General features: G+C 42.9%; 1 protein-coding gene across 2 annotated transcripts; it reads right to left on the bottom strand.

Moving 5' to 3' along the window:
* Positions 1 to 677: 677 nt before the first annotated feature.
* SPRING1 (SREBF pathway regulator in golgi 1) lies at positions 678 to 16,242 on the bottom strand. Of its 2 annotated transcripts, none has more exons than XM_061141860.1 (5): positions 16,091 to 16,242; positions 6,577 to 6,733; positions 3,798 to 3,949; positions 3,269 to 3,382; positions 678 to 1,170 (listed from the first exon to the last, which is right to left on the bottom strand). In XM_061141860.1, exons 1-5 carry the CDS (start codon positions 16,175 to 16,177, stop codon positions 1,087 to 1,089), a joined length of 594 nt encoding a protein of 197 aa, XP_060997843.1. In that variant the 5' UTR covers positions 16,178 to 16,242; the 3' UTR covers positions 678 to 1,086. The 2 variants fall into 2 exon arrangements, with proteins under 2 accessions (XP_060997843.1, XP_060997842.1); XM_061141859.1 differs by having other exon boundaries at positions 16,027 to 16,233.
* Between the last annotated feature and the right edge of the window lie 134 nt (positions 16,243 to 16,376).

A 16,376-nucleotide genomic window follows, 5' to 3' on the forward strand; every position in this document is an offset into this window, starting at 1 on the left:
GTAACAGAAGCACAGGAGGCCCTCAGCAAGCAGACCAGCGCCTGTGAGTCCTGCATCCACTGACGGCAGATGTCTCCTATAGCACCTTGACCGAAACTTGAGTTTTGTTGTTGTTCTCTGTAAATCAGAGAGAAACCAAATGTCTGTACCTGTTACATCTCCCGAAGCTGAAAGTAATGAAGGACGGCCACTTACAGTCAGTTGTGAGATGTATCTTCACTTGGGAATCACCTTAACACAGGGTTCCCATGTCAGGAGAGGAGGAGGCTGCCCCGCAGGTGACTTTCTTGAGACTCCTGATGTTCCAGGGCTGAGAAGACCAGTCATTTCAACTAGGGTATAGGAAACAATTACAAAACCCTCCAGGACAACAGGGTAGAATTTCTGGTTACAACGATGCATGTACATCAGTAAACAAGCATATCCAAACAGACTAAGAAAAAACGTGAGAGCACACAGTGCCAGATGCCAGAAAGTTGGCACAGGATGAGAAGGGAACAGCATCTGAGCTTCTAGACAATTTTAGACGTCAGGGCGTACTCCTGAAGATGCTGTCAAAACAAAATAAAAAATAAACCACCTTGAGAGAACATGCACGTTTTAAGAGGCCAAAGTTTTAGTAGGTGAAGGGACGATTTCACTCATGAAACTCAAGAACACAAGAAAACAACAAGAACAACAATCTCCTTGAATATATTCAACTATCACGGCAAAACATTTTCCTACAGGAAACAGAATTTTCCCACCACTCCAAAGAAGTCCAATAAATAACTTTACAGTGAAGGGCCCGGGGAGAACACACAAGGGGGCCCACAGGTTCCCAAGCAGCCGCAGGGCCGAGGCGCCCAGACCGCTGACGCCTCCACCAGGTCATCTGCCGTTACTGTCTTTCTCGAATGCGACCCGCTGGCGTTTCCAACTGCTTTACGGAGCAAGTCCATCTGGTCAGCCTGGGGGCAAGTGAGGCCACAGAGCACAACACAAGAAGTGGTCATGATCAAGTCTTCTCTCGAAGACCAGAGAAAAGCTTCAGGCTGCAAGTTCTTCAGCAGCACATCCTCCCAGAGGGCCGAGTCTCCCGCAGCGTCACGCGGGGAAGAGCTCGGGAGGGCTCTCTCCGTAGCAGTACTTTGCTATGGGATCCCTATAGGTGTTCTCGTGCTGCACGCTCTGTTGGCAAAATGGAAGAGAAGAGCGCTGTGAGAGAGAGTGGGATGGCGGCCGGCACACGCTCCCTGCAGGAGCCCAGGTGAGCCCAGCTCCAAAACGTCACCAGGGCACCCTCTGCAAGCAAGGTGGATGCTCAGCACGGAACGCCAACGAAGGGCATGAGAAAGGACAGAACGTCACAGGACCATTTCTTTTACACACACTAGTAAGTTTTTTAAAACCCAGCTGTGACTGGGACAACTTGAGACAATAAACTTTCCTCAGATTATTTTAAGTCAGATTAAGATCCAACAGGTGTTTTGCACTTGACCCTGTGCTTCAAAGTAATTCGGTCCCCGGCACTGCACCCTGCAGAGATGAAGGAGATGCACTTCCAACTGCTTCCATCAAGGTTTGTGTACCTAAGGGCTGGCACATGAGCAAAACACCACGGTACCACACAAATGACCACACAAATGCTTGACCACATCTGGCCAAGCAAATGGAGTCACGCTGCTGTGACTACAGATAGTCAGCCTCGATGACTAATTTTTCAGCAATTTGTCTTCATACAAGCAACTTGAATTTTTGGCTAGTCGAGAATTCATTAATTAGTCTAAGACCAAGCCTAAACATCTAAATTGTAAGTATTAATCCAATTTATAGTCATGCAGCCAAATCTGTTTCTTGGGACACTGTTATAAAGGAAAACTGGCAACTGGGAATTTTCTCTTTACAATGAAAAAGCAAAGCCGGAAAGTTCAGTATCTTCACTCAAGTTTGGAATTAACTCCTGGGTTTTATCAGTTAAGGAAAGAAAACACCTGGCCTTTTTTCTACTTTCCATTTCTCAGAATGAGAGTATGAATCAAAGTCATGGGTTCAAACTTCCTCCACATTTTCTTTAAAGTATAGTCAAATGGAAAGCTCTTTCAGCAAAACAAGGCCATTAGGAATTTCTTCATGTTTCAAATACTCATTATAATCCCTGAAACATTTACCCAACAATGCTAGATGCCGTAAGAGCAAACCAGAGACATACAGAGTAGCATAAAACCCAGAGGAGGGCTACAGAAATCTGGCAGAGGGTTTAAGAGTTCCAGAGAATGGCAAATGAGTCATGTATCTCAGACAGAGCCAGGTCAATCTTGGAGGCACCATGAAGGAAAGCCAGAGGAAGTGTGCTTGTATAACGAAAATCTGGTGATTTTACAGACAGAGCTCCAACCACCGCCAGATCACAAAGGCTGAGAGCAGAGGACGGGGAGTCAAAAGGCAAAAAGGTTCAGACACTCTCAGCAGCTGGTGCCATGTTGAATGCCCACTGAGCAAAGCATTTAATGACAACATGCTAGAAAGTACTGAAAGCTTAACAACCTACAGATTTATCTGTGTATTTTTCAACACCCCCCTGCCCCATGCCCTTGAATCCTAAAATAAACCACATTTTTGTCCCAGAGTAACTTAGTACCCACTCTAAATGAGTGGTGGCTGGAAAGCCTTAGTCAAATTTCAGTCAAAGACAGAGGAGAGAGCCTCTTTCAGGAATTTGACTAGTAGGACTTAAAATGCAAACAAGCTAATCAGACAAGGAAGATTCAAGTTAGTTAGACCCTGATTTGAATAAATATAAATATTTTACATCCCTAAATCATATAAATCTCATGTTGACATTCTAAATACAGTCAGCCCTCTGTATCCATAGAGTCTGCATACATGGGTTCAATCGCAGATCAAAAGTATTTCAAAAAAACTCCACAAAGTTCCAAAAAGCAAAACATGGCCTTTACACTGTATTAGTTATTATAAGTAATCTAGAAACACTTTATTTTTTTTTTTGTTTCTTTCCTAGAAACGCTTTCAAGCATACGGGAGGATGGAGGGAGGTAATATGCAAACATTATGCCATTTTATATGAGCATTTAGGAATTTGGGGTCCTGGAACCAAATATCCTCAGATACCAAGGGATGACTGTACAACCAATCCCCCAAAGTTCCATTTAAATCTCTTCACCATTATCACCCCACCAAAGGGCCCCCAGAGTGGATTTTCAAGTTTTCTTCCAGACTTTGATTCCTACCGGCCTACCCCGCCACCAGAGGCATCATGGCTTCTGACCTGGGATGAGGTCCTGCATTTAGCCAAACACAATTCAAAGTGATCTTCGACTGCCATGAAGAGGTTCTGGAATGCCACAGCTGCCCGGTTGAGGAAGCGCTCCAGGAGGAGTTGCTGTGGAAACAAAAGTTAGTACCTATAATAAATTCCAAACTCAAAAAATAAATAAATAAATAAATAAATTCCAAACTCAGCAGCACAAGGTAACCTTGGAAACTTCTCCTAAACTAAGAGACTGCTGATGCAGGGAAGGGAGAGAGAGAGGGGCTTACATGAGCAGGAGGCTGATGTCCTATTCTTTAGACTTCTGACTGGGACTACAACAGCCCACCCTACCAAAGCACAGCTGGAGGAAAGAGAACTACCTCCTTCCCTTGCAGACAAAGGCTACCTCATAGCAGCCATTTCTGACACCCAGACAGGGTTCTCTTCTATTTTCAAAGAATCCCACAGAAAGATTCTAATGCTCAATGTGAAATGCAAGCAGAAAAATTAAAGGAGGTGCAGCCCAAGGAGCAACTCCCCACACCTTGCTGGGCTGCAGGCAGCAGGAGACACAGTACTCGTAGGCGCTACAGCAGCCGTTGGGCAGGCAGCCGTCACAGCAGTGCTGCTTCGTGCCAGGGGCGTTGACGTTGCAGCAGCCATTCACCAGCAGGTCTCTCCTCTCACAGACGTAACCTGCAAGTCAGAGACGAGCCCGAGTATAAACCTAGCAGTCCCTGCCTGTCCACCGGGGGCGATCGCGAGGCAGCAGTGAAAGGCCTGCTCCCCAAGAACACAGACCCAGGAGTCTGGAGTAAGGAGCATCCTAAAGACCATCGAGTTTGGAGTCAGACAGTGTCTAATCAGAGCTTGCTACCTGCATGCAACAGTTTATAGGAAACACAGACTCCTATTTTATAAGTAGGCTACACACATCCTAATCTACCTAAATGACCTTTTAGTCTGCAGTCACATATTTGATTTAATCATCACATGGCCTTTGTTTCTCTGTTCTAACCTATGCAAACCAATTTTTCATCTATCCCTGGAGAAATTTTTTTCAAACTAAATTTGTTTGAAATTTTTTTTGAAACAAAAATCTGAAGAGAGGAAAAAAACAAGGCGTTCATTCCTGAAAATGAGATCCTCCTAGATAAAAAACAAAACAAAAAAAACTTCACACACACTTTTTATAAATACCTTTCATATACTTGCCATTTCACATCTAACCTTTAGAAACTGATTTAGGCTGTTTTTAAGTATACAGAACAGGGATTCAATTAGCCCTCAGCATTAGGGAATGCCAGTACTCTAAGACTCAAGGAAGAAAAATCCTAATTTCCTCCACTCATCATCTAAATATACCCCCTCCAACTTAGTTCATGTATTCATATTCAACTTTAAGAAAAGAAATCTCCTCACAAAAGCTAACTTATTTTTCATAGCAGCTAAAGAGACAATTCTCTACATCCTTCTGGGAGTGGGACAGAAAAATGTAAGAGTAAGTCCATGAGGGACATCACCTGACCCATGGGCAAACTCCCAGGTGCAGGCCCAGGCCCACAGGTGCAGAGCAGCTGTTCCTCATATCCTTCCATTCCAAATGCCCCAGCTTCACAATCCTCAGAGGATGAGACCTTGTGAAGCAAGAGGTTGTTTTCAGAAACCATTCTGGAAAACAAAGTCTGTGCAAAAGCAGGAGGCACCAGTAAAATAACAATGGAAGAGGCGAGAAGGGCCCTCACTTCATACTAGGGAAACTGAGGCCTGTGAGAAGCAGATTCCACTTATCTGGGTGCTGGTGCTTCTTGTCGCTGCTGTGGTAGTTTTAACTATGCAGTTTTGTCTTCGAAAATAAGAGAGGATGATCCTAATGCCACAATAAATGTTTCTGGGATTCTTCCTAACTATTCTTACTCATCATCTTCAGAGGAATTACACATTAAAAATCCAAATAAGTCAGCATGTTCCTTAAAATTCTGCCCCAAATGATAAATACAGAGCATCTTATCATGTAATCTGTCAGAAAGATGTAAAATATTACCCTCGTTGAAATGATCTTTCTGCCCTTTTCTCTTTTCCATGTTCTAAGTGTTGGCATCTCGGGTCTTCTATTTTTCCGCAGTACAATCTGTCAATATTGAGCTTTGAAACCAGATCTTTCTAATTTCTGGTGAAAGAAAGCCCATCAAGATCTTTCCTTTTGCACCTGGAGAAATGCACTCTTGCAGACATTATTTCCAACAACGAGTCCTGTGAGATCACAATCTCAGAGTGTGCTGCTCCTGACTGAGAAACCAACTTATAACCTTTGCAAAGTTTCTAACTCTATTGGTTGTCTTACTGAATAAGGTGTAACTCTGGCAACACTCGTGTTGGTGGCATCTGCTCACTAAAACGCAAAAATTCCCTGCAAGTTTTCTTTATTACACTGTTTATCTCCTCTCGTGTATTCATGGAGGTAATATAAAACGTATCGTTCTTGGATTTTTATTGATTAGTTCTTGGCACTTTTTATTTAAGAAATCTGAGAGTCTTTGTCTCATTTGAATTAATCAGAGGGAAATCATTCTTTTGCCAGCTATGACCAAAGGAAAAGACAAACTGTCATTTATAACCTTATATTAAATAATAAAGTCAAGGCATAAGATTTCAAGCTTTCTCACCGGGTATCATACAAACTAAAGTCTATAAGAAAAAAACACTGAATTCCAACTTCAGTCCTGGTCTTAGTCCTAGGTCTACCCCTGCCTGACTAGCTGGGTCATACTGTAGAAGTAACTTCCCTTAACTGAACTTTACTCCATTAAAACAAAACAAATATTATTTGCAACTTAATCTGCTTTTTCAATGTAATCTTAAAAACAGAGCTCAGCACTGCTTAGTTTTCCTGATTCTTTCCTTTAATCCCAAATAACCTCCTATGCTCTGACACCTTTGAGATCCTTTAGGAAATTTTTTTCCTTAATAATTTTACTGAGGTTGCAAACTTTAAACACACACACACACATGCACTGTAGTCTCATTTTAAAGACAGTACCTGTCTTCATTTTGTTGAGCTTCATCATGTATCAATGAAGACTAATTCAGGGTTACTGTTACCAATTTCAGTTACTGTTAGGTTCATAATTCATTTGTTCTTGAGACTCTCTAAGAGCAAAATTTACTCTTGCAAAACAAACCAGATTATTTGAGAACCACCAGCTGAAAAAGGGAAAAAAAACCCACAAAACTTTAACTGAGGAATTCTGACCACGGTTTGGATAGTCGACATTAAGGAAAAGCGGCACCAGTCTGCAGGAGAGGAAGGGAGCCAGCCTTACCCAGTTCGTCTGTGATGAGGTGTTTCCCCTGAATGGAGTTCCGGCACTGGTTGCTGGGCCGACTACTATTGCCCAAATTAAACTGTACTTTCCACGGGATGGGTTGATCGTGGTCTTGGACCTGGAGGAGATTCCGATCTCTCACTGCCCTCTCCTCCTACAAAGAGACCATAAATGAGAAGGTTCAACTATCGTTTCTTGCATGTTCACCAATTTTTCATATTAACTACAGTAACAGGACAGAAACAATATAAAAAAGCTTGCACAACAGAAAACCTCACTTGGTGTAAGAAAAGCCTGGGCCAAAGTCATTAAAAAAAAAAAAATGCAAAATAAACCTGAAGGAAGAAGTAATAAATTAGAGCTATGCTTCAAAACTTACATAAATGCCCCTGGATTAAGTACACATTATAAATGTGTACAAAAGCATTAGTTTCTTCAAAAAATTTGAAGGGAAAGAGTTTTGAACTTTCTGATGGCAAATCATTTAGGACATTTTTTTATGTCAAAGTAAACATTTACATTGTGGAGTAGAATGTAAAATCTGAATACACTTTTAAAATAAAAGAGGAAACTTCGAAGAAACTTTCCAACTTTTCATTTCAGACAATACTGGAACACATCACAGGTAACAAGGTTACTTTAATTTGCAGTGAGGAGTACAGTGGTAAACTAATGGGAACACTGAATTAAGAGCTTGATTTTAGGTGCAAGAAGCATGGAAACTTGCAAATTTTTTCTATGAAAAAATACTGAGTATATGACCCTTGGGGCTTCCCAGGTGGCACCAGTGGTAAACAACCTGCCTGCCAATGCAGCAGACATAAGATTTGATCCCTGGGTCAGGAAGATCCCCTGGAGGAGTGCACGGCAACCCGCTCCAGTATTCTTGCCTGGAGAATCCCATGAACAGAGGAACCTGGTGGGCTACAGTCCATTGGGTTGTAAAGACTGAACATGACTGAAGCAACTTAGCAAGCAAGCAATGTGACCCTTAGAATATATCTTTCTTTACAAAGGACACCCACGTCAGACAGCCTTTACCCAGACATGCAAAGTGAGGAGCTTCTCTAGAGGCAAGAGTTTAGACCTTTTCTCCTAGCCCCCGCGTCACAGTTAGACTTTCCAAACTGTCTTATTATATTCTTAAGACAAACTAAGTAAGGTGCCCGAGTGCCAAAACACAGACCATGCCATCTTCTGATTCAGGAGACAGCCATCTTCTGAATTACTCAACCCATCTATTATATGGGTTCCTGGTGGCTGAGTGGTGAAGAATCTGCCTGCAACACAGGGTTCAATCCCTGAGTTCAATCCCTGAAGATTCCCTGGAGAAGGGAACGGCAACCCACTCCAGTATTCTTGCCAGGGAAGTCCCATGGACAGAGGATAATTTAACCATTCTACCATTTTAATAAAGCTATGTGGCTTTTGCCATTAGGAATGACCTGTCATGTGTCATTGAGCAAAAGGGACTAACCCTGAAAGTTGATGACAGAGGTTATACTTTAAGACAACAGAAAAGAGTTATTTTCTGGGAAGAGTTATTTAATATTTACAACATGCACATCCACATATACTTTGGCACAGCAAACACATTTTTGAAACCTAGCCTCTAGAAAGTACCAATGTGTAAGGGTGTACTAGGATGTCCACTATAGGACTGTTTATGTGATAGAAAAAAAACAAACCAGGAACCCCAACCACAAAGAAATGATTGAATAAACATGGATAGCTATGGCTATTACCAAAAAAAAAGACATGACTGATGTGTATTTACCTACAGCAGGAGTCCTTAAACATGACTAGAATGTTAGATTATATAAGACACTTAAATTCTGATTCCTGAGTCCAACTCCAGACTGAGTAAAAAGCTCTGTGGGTGAGACCTGGGAATCATTATTTTTTCAAAGCACTCAGATGATATTAATAAACAGGGCTGCAGATCACTGGTGGATGTCCTTAGTATATTAAGCTAAAAAACAAGTTACAGAATAATATGCATATTACCACATGTTGTATTACAATAATAACTGTATTAATGTATACATACAGGTTTGTAAGAGCTGAGATAAAGGCATGGAAAGATACACTACAGACCATTAACATGGAAAGGATGGGTGATTATTACCATCTTTCATCTTTGGAAAAGTTTCATTTTGAATTTAAAATAAAATGATAAAAGTTATTAAAAACATGATTATTATTAACAAGAGGAGACACTAGTGCAGAATCTACAGGAACTCTACCCTTGAAACTTCTCTGTAAACCCATCATTATTCCAAATTAAGTTTATTATTTTAAAATAACCATGATTACCAATCTGAAAGACATAAATACCCCACAATCCCATTACTTAAATAAAGCTGTAGCTATTTCTGCATATTAACTTCTAGCCTTTGACCCCAGCATTTATACTACAAATTAGGATGCTTCACATTCAGCTCCTCTTGACACTAATTGGATGGTAAATGATTCAAGTACCTACATTATCTTGATAATCATTTTCAAGGCTATATAATAATCCATCATGTTGATGTGCTGTAATTTAGTAAACACATCCTCTACAGATCAATGTTTCAGCCTGCCCCAGGTTTCTGTTATCATAAACAGCACTGCAATAAAAATGGGAGACCTTTCGCTTATTCTCTTGCATCATTTGTGGTAGGAATTATTATTAGAAGTGGAGTCAATGCTATAATTCAGTTCAGTCACTCAGTTGTGTCTGACTCTTTGTGACCCCATGGACACAAGGCTTCCAGTTCATCACCAACTCCTGGAACCTACTCAACCTCACGTCCACTGTGTCGGTGATGCCATCCAACTATCTCATCCTCTGTCACCCCCTTCTTCTCTTGCCTTCAATCGTTCCCACCAACAGGGTCTTTTCCAATAAGTCAGCTCTTCACACAGTGCGAGGTAATTTTCCAAAAGTTATAAATGCCATATACCAGCATTTAAATAACACTGTGCCACACCAGTACTGAATTTTGTTCCTTAATTTACTAAAGGTAAGAGAGTCCTACCAGGTGGCTTTAATTTCTATTCTGCCCCCTTTCTTTTGGGATTCCCTGGTAGCCGAGCTGGTAAAGAATCCATCTGCAATGCAGGAGACCCTGGTTCAATTCCTGGGTTGGGAAGATCCCCTGGAGAAGGGATAGGCTAAAACTCCAATATACTTGGGCTTCCCTGGTGGCTCAGCTGGTAAAGAATCCGCCTGCAATGTGGGAGAACTAGGTTCAATCCCTGGGTTGGGAAGATTCCCTGGAGAAGGGAACAGTTACCCACTCCAGTATGCCGGCCTGGAGAATTCCATGGACTGTATAGTACATGGAGTCACAAAGAGTCGGATATGACTGAGCGACTTTCACTTTCCCCTCTCTTTTGTTTCTTTTGAACTAGCATCAGCATGAACAAGATGGGTTATACAAAAACATCAGTATTACTTGGTTGGGGGAAGAATGGGAGTTAAATACAGAAGCCTTGGGAATATGGACAAATCACTTAGGTGCACACTGCTTAATCACCTGTTAATTCATGCTCCTCTGCTCTGTTGGGGCTGTATCAGTTAATGAGGTAACCAAGCTATGTGCAAGCTAAACTGCACTTCAAATGCTACCCTAGATAAATTAATAGCCATAAAGACTTAAGAGGCTGGTCAAAGTACAGTAAACTGGATTTACAGTATAGCAAGGTTGAAAGTGCTCTTCAAATTACTCTCAAACTTTCCTGTTATTCCTCCTGAAAGAAAACAAGTGTTCGTGGACAAGGGCATTCCAGAAAGACCTCTTCCACATTACTATGATCCTGGTAAACAGGAAGGCAATGCTCCCAGCATTTGAGATTGTTTTCAAACCTGAATATTCACGACCTTGCCAAAAGGACTGGGTCAGAGTTGTACAACCAGAAAAGACTGAACAAGACAGAGTGTAAGACATAACGACAAATGTAATGAATTAGCACATGGTTGTTTTTCCAAAGGTCCACTTTTACAAAGACGTGGTGAAGGGGCACTGAAAGGATTCCTTCACTGAACAGGCAGCATTACACCTTTCCCCAACTGGTCCACCTACCCTAACAGGCTGTCTCAATTTTAAACATCCTCTCCCAGTATGTTTGTATTTTCTCATTTCAGATCCATCCAAAGCCACCAAGTTCTTACAATGTGTTAAGGATACAGAAACAAAGGTAGCTGGGTTCTCTATTTTCAAAGCACCTCCCGAATTTTCATAAACTACAAGCAACTATAGAAATGTTTTATTACTAACATATATTACTTAATCTCTGATTTAAAAGGGGCTATATTGATAACTGGGGCCTCCCAGGTGGCGCAGAGGTGAAGAATCCACCTTCCAATGCAGGAGACACAAAAGACATGAATTTTGACCCCTGGGTTGGGAAGGTCCCCTGGAGTAGGAAATGGCAACCTGCTCCAATATTCTTGCCTGGAAAATTCCATGGACAAAGGAGCCTGGAGGGCTACAGTCCATGGGGTAGTAAAGAATCAGCCACAACTGAGTGACAGAGCACATGGGCACACGTATTAATAACTGTCCTATTTTTCAGGAGTTAGCCTAAGGGTCAAATGAGATACGTGTCTCATGTAAGCAGTAAGGCACCTAAGCATAAGGCATTGTCATTAAAAGACTCACTTATGATTCTCAAAAGTAAAAGAAAAAAAAAGGGAGATAAAGGCCAGAGGGAATCCCAAATGTCCAATATTTGGGGAATGAGTAATAAATATAACCTGATCATGGAAAATTTTAGTTATAAAAAATTTATACTTAGAGCTTTTAAAGATAGGAAAATGCATACATGTTAAATGAAAAAAGAGAATGCCCCAATTATATGTTTAAAATATGAAAATGAAGAAAGAAAATATGCCCAAATATCATCAGTGAATCCCTCTGGTGGCTGAGATTAAAGATAACTGTTTTCCTTGTCTAACCTGTGCAGCACTTTACAAACTCTGAAAGGTATATGTACTTTGGTGATCAGTGAAAAACAGAACAAAAACACAGATGAACAACTCTCTCTTATGATTTATTACACTTTAGACAGTGTCTAACTTGAAACCAATTTACATACTTAATTACTTTAAAGATGATGATGTTCATGTATTCTCAAGTAGTTATACAAATAGCCCTGACACTTTCAGAACTGCACTACTTGAACAACTATGAGAACAGATATTTACATGAGAGGACCTCTAAGGACCCTTCTGACTCCAAGACTGGGATTTATTTAATCTCAGCTCAAATGCCCCAAAGAGTTAGGCCCACCTTGCTGCTCTATCATAGTACCTTGTTTTGTTTTCTTTATATCACAAATTGTTATGTGAAATAATCCTGCTCATTTGCCATTTCTACCCCTCACCCCCTACAGAATACAGGCTCTTGGAGAGTCAGACTACATCTGCTTTGCCCCCCACTGTATCACCATTATCTAGCAGACACTGCCTAGTGCAGCTGGTTTTCACTAAAACATTTGTTAAATCAGTGTGCCCAAGTCACCTGGCACCCAGCCCTCTCCCCCAATGGCATCCCCACCAAGATCACTCATTTCTCTCGTATTCCCATACCTACAATTTAAACTATCCCCCAGAGCATTAATTAACAAGAAAACCAAAGAAAAGAGGAATTCAAAGCTGTAGAGAATAATCACCTATTCTCTAGGCAAAAAGTGGCTGCATCTGCTCCAACAGTTCAGTCTCACTGAAGCAGAGCTAAGGATCATATGAAGCTTTGGAGTTTTCCAGTCTCCTCTCAATTAATTCTAACCACTCCCACCCCGCCTTCCTGTCCAGTAGATAGCACGGCTCTGTTACAGATGGAGCCTGAGGGTAGGCAAAACAGAGCCCACTCGCCTCAAGCCACTGATCTCAGGAGTGCCGAAGACCAAAACAGCAGCAGAAAACAGAACCGGCAGGCAAACTCACACGTGTGTAAGAGCATCAGTCAGATTGGGATGATGTTCATCTCACAAAAGTCCACGGACCATTTATACTCTTAAAAATTATTCAGGAGTTCAATATGTGGGTCACTGAGGGTTATGGCTATTGATGGTTATCATATTAGAAATTAAAACATAACTTCTTAAAACATTTTAAATAATCTATTTGTTTAAAAATAACAATGAGCCCATTACCTATCAACAGTTTTTCATGTGCGTGTGGGAAAAGAACATTTTTCAAAACAAAAATATGTATTTATTGAGATGAGAAAATGTTTTTACATTTCTGCAAATGTTTTTAATGCCTGGCTCAATGGAAAACAGCTGGATTCTCACAACTCCCTCTGCATCCAATCTATTGCAATACATTGTTCGGGTTAAAGCTTATGAAGAAAATCTATCTCATACAGATGTGTAGTTGGAAATAGAATATTTTAGTGGTTTTTCCAAATAATTATGGATAACCTTTGATAGTACATCAAAAACTTGACAAGTATAGTTTATTAAAAGTTCACTGCAAATGGTATGGCCACTTTGGAAAACAGCCTGGCAGTTCCTCAAAGAGTTAAACAGAGTTACCAAGTGACCCATCAATTCCACTCCTAGGGCCATATCCAAGAGAACTGAAAACCTATTTCCAAACAAAACCTTGTACACCAGTGTTCATGGCAGATAGTCAAAAAGTAGAAACAAGTCAGTATTCCTGCCCTGAGAATTCCATGGACAGAGGATCCTGGCATGCTACAATTCATGGGGTGGCAAAGAGTCGCAACTAACACTTTCACTACTTTCACTTTTTTCAGAAACAAGGCAAGTCTCCATCAAACAAAATGTGGTAGATGTCTACAACAGAGTATTATTCAGACATAAACTACTAATACATGCTACAAGATGGATGAGCCTTGAAAACACAGGCCTTTAAGTGAAAGAAGCCAGACAGAGAAGACACACAGTACGAATCCATTTATATGAAATGTTCAGAATAAGTGAACCCATGGAGACAGAAAGTTGACTAGTGGTTGCCAAAGGCTTAATGGGCAGAAATAGAGAGATCATGGCTAACATGTTTTTTAGGCCATGGGGTAATTAGATCCAAAAAAATCTACAAAACGAAAACAGTTGTGAACAGTTTTAATGACTCACAATCATTCCCTGGACTCACAATCATTCCCTGCCCCCTCACCCAAACATACCCCTATGATTGTGGCCATAGATCAAAAGTTAAATTAAAAAAAGAAAAAAAAAACTAGGTACACCAGAGTAAAAGGTAGTTGTAGTGAGAATTCCCTGGTAGTCCAGAGGTTAGGACTTTGCATTTTCACCCAAGGGCCTGGGTTCAAACCCTGGTCAGGGAACTAAGATCCCACAAGCCTCATGGTGTGCCCATCCACACCCACCTCTCAAAAAAGGGGATTGTAGGGAAAGTAACAGAGTAGACAGCATCTCAGTCAAGAAAGGAAAAATCAGTAGGAGTGCGCCTAACTGGGAAGAAAGGAAGCCACCCAATTATAAAGATTTGATTGTTCAACCAATATCTGAATAACCACGATAGTGCCCGGCAGTATTCTAGAGACTGGGATTCTATGAACAACACAAAGTCCCTGTTCTCCAAAAAATGATGCTCTAGAAGGGAGAGTGAGAGCAGACAGATAAACAAGTAAATGATCCAGAAATACTCAGTAAGCTATTTCTACCACACAAAAAAATAAAGTACGACTATGGACAAGAAAGTGAAGTCATTGAAACCGTGTCACCCGGTGTGGCCCGGGGCAGTAACAGTAAGCCTCACCTGAATTAACAGCGACAACAAGACTCACCATGGAGAGATCCTGGAACGTGAGCCTGGAGTTTTACCTAAATGCAACAGGAACCCAAAGAATTATATCTTTTTTTTATTCAGATGATCACCCCCTCCTGCTGGTAGAGAACAGACTATAGGACAAGAAAAAAAGCAGAGACCTGTGGGTGGGCCCCTGCAGAGGCCCAGACAGAGACTAAGGCAGGCTGCCCTAGGGTGGCTGCGGTGACAATTGGGAGAGAAGAACAGATTCGGGATCTGCTGCGGAGGCAGAGGAAATGTTTCTCAGGCGAGGAGTGAGATAAAGTAAAGCAGAAAGTGTTTGTGGCCGGACCACCTGAGGAACCATAACTAGTGAGCCTGCGAAGACTGGAGAGAAGTGTGGGTGCTGGAGAATCAGGAGTTCGGTTTTGGACAAGTAAGAGGAGCTACAATACATTCAAAAGGGACTCAAGCAGGCAACTGGACAGAACAACCTGGGGGTTTCTGAATCAGTCGAGGCTGGAGATAGAAATTAGGATAGCCAACAGCATACAGTTGGTATTGAAACCAACAGTGCTAGCAGTGAGCAACAGCAGGTGGGAGGGAGGAGGGGGCTGAGTCCCGGCTCACCATAGCACCCGCAGGACAGACAGGGGACAGCATGTGACCACGAGAAGGTGTCTGTGAAGTTGTGAAAACACACGTCCAAGAAGCACTGAGTTCACAGGAATGTCACCCACACAACCTAGTCACCAGAGGGAGCTTACAACACAGGTGAAAGATGGGAAACAGTTCTCTAACGTCCTTTTTTACAGCTCCCCCACCAACCTGCTGAAACTAGGGTGACCATCTCGTTTATTATTTTTTTTAACTCAGAAAATAACTGCTTTACAATACTGTGCTAGTTTCTGCCATCCAACAACGTGAATCAGCCGTAAGGTATACATATATTCCCTCCCTTGTTTAAGTAATTTTCTATTCACTGATACATTCTATTTAGGAACTTGACCCTTGAGAATGAAAAGTAGAGATTTTTTAAACTCCCATCAGAGCAACAGCATAGAGCAGGGTTGTCCCGGGTACCCTCTGAAGCAGGTTCATCCGTTGGAAAAACCCAAACGCTCCCACCAAATTTCTAAACGCCCTGCCCCGTGCTCTGGGTAACATTTCCCAACAAAGCTCTCTGCCTTTTCTGTCAGAAATTCGCACAGAGAAAAAAAACTCAGGGGGTGGGAAGGTGAAAAGAAAATTCCACCCAACCCTGTTTTGTATAGGAAGAGAACCGCGGGAGTCCCGAAGTGTTTCCCTGGCGCCCACTGAGCCCCGAAATCAAATAAACCAGACACACCGGCGCTGGCCTCGCAGCCTGGCTACTTATCGCCCAGGAATCTCCACGTTTCCCAGTCTCCAGGTTGCCCCGCTACAACACGTGGACACTACCCAAATCCCCCCAGAACCGCCGCGAGGAGGAAGGGAGAAACGCCAGCCCCCGCTCAGCCCTGGGCCCGGCAGCTGGGAAGCCCCGAGCCCGGCAGGTAGGAAGCCCTGAGGGTGAAAAGAACAGCATTAAAGGCCCACCATGGCGGACTCGAGTCCCAGCTCTGTCCCAACCAAAGGGGCAGGTTCCTTCTCCCGTCTCAGCCCCGGCGCGCCGGACACTCGGGCAGCGCGGCTGCAGAGGCAGCTTCCCTCACCCGGGCAGCCGGTGCAGCACTGACCTGCTTGAAGGTGCTGGTGAGGAAGTAGACCAGCGAGAGCCCGAAGACCAAGGCGAGCACCCACCTCTTCCGCAGGAGCCGGCGCCACACCATAGCCGCCAGGTTCACCATCCCGGCGCGGAGCGGGGCAGGCGTGGGGCCCCGGCGGCATGGCCCCTACGCGGCCGGCAGCCCCATGGCTCGCGGCGGGCGCCGGCCCCGCGGCCCTCAGCCCAGCCAGCTCCCGTCAGCCACCTCTCACCTCCCCACGTGACCCCGCCCCACGCACCGCCTCCGCACCTCTCGCGTCACCCGCCGGGCCTCATTCAGCCGCCTCCTCATTGGTCCCCTACAGAGCGGCGGCTTCTTAT

The sequence above is a fragment of the Dama dama genome, chromosome 5, assembly GCF_033118175.1.
Source record: "Dama dama isolate Ldn47 chromosome 5, ASM3311817v1, whole genome shotgun sequence".
Classification (NCBI taxonomy): domain Eukaryota; kingdom Metazoa; phylum Chordata; class Mammalia; order Artiodactyla; family Cervidae; genus Dama; species Dama dama.

Excerpts from the sequence above, each read along its gene's own strand:
- SPRING1 (XM_061141859.1), bottom strand. The coding sequence starts at position 16,137 with ATGGTGAACCTGGCGGCTATGGTGTGGCGCCGGCTCCTGCGGAAGAGG. Across the intron at positions 3,950-6,576 it reads CCTCATCACAGACGAACTGG|GTTACGTCTGTGAGAGGAGA; the intron begins GTAAGGCTGGCT and ends TCTGACTTGCAG. Across the intron at positions 1,171-3,268 it reads AATGCAGGACCTCATCCCAG|AGCGTGCAGCACGAGAACAC; the intron begins GTCAGAAGCCAT and ends TTTTGCCAACAG.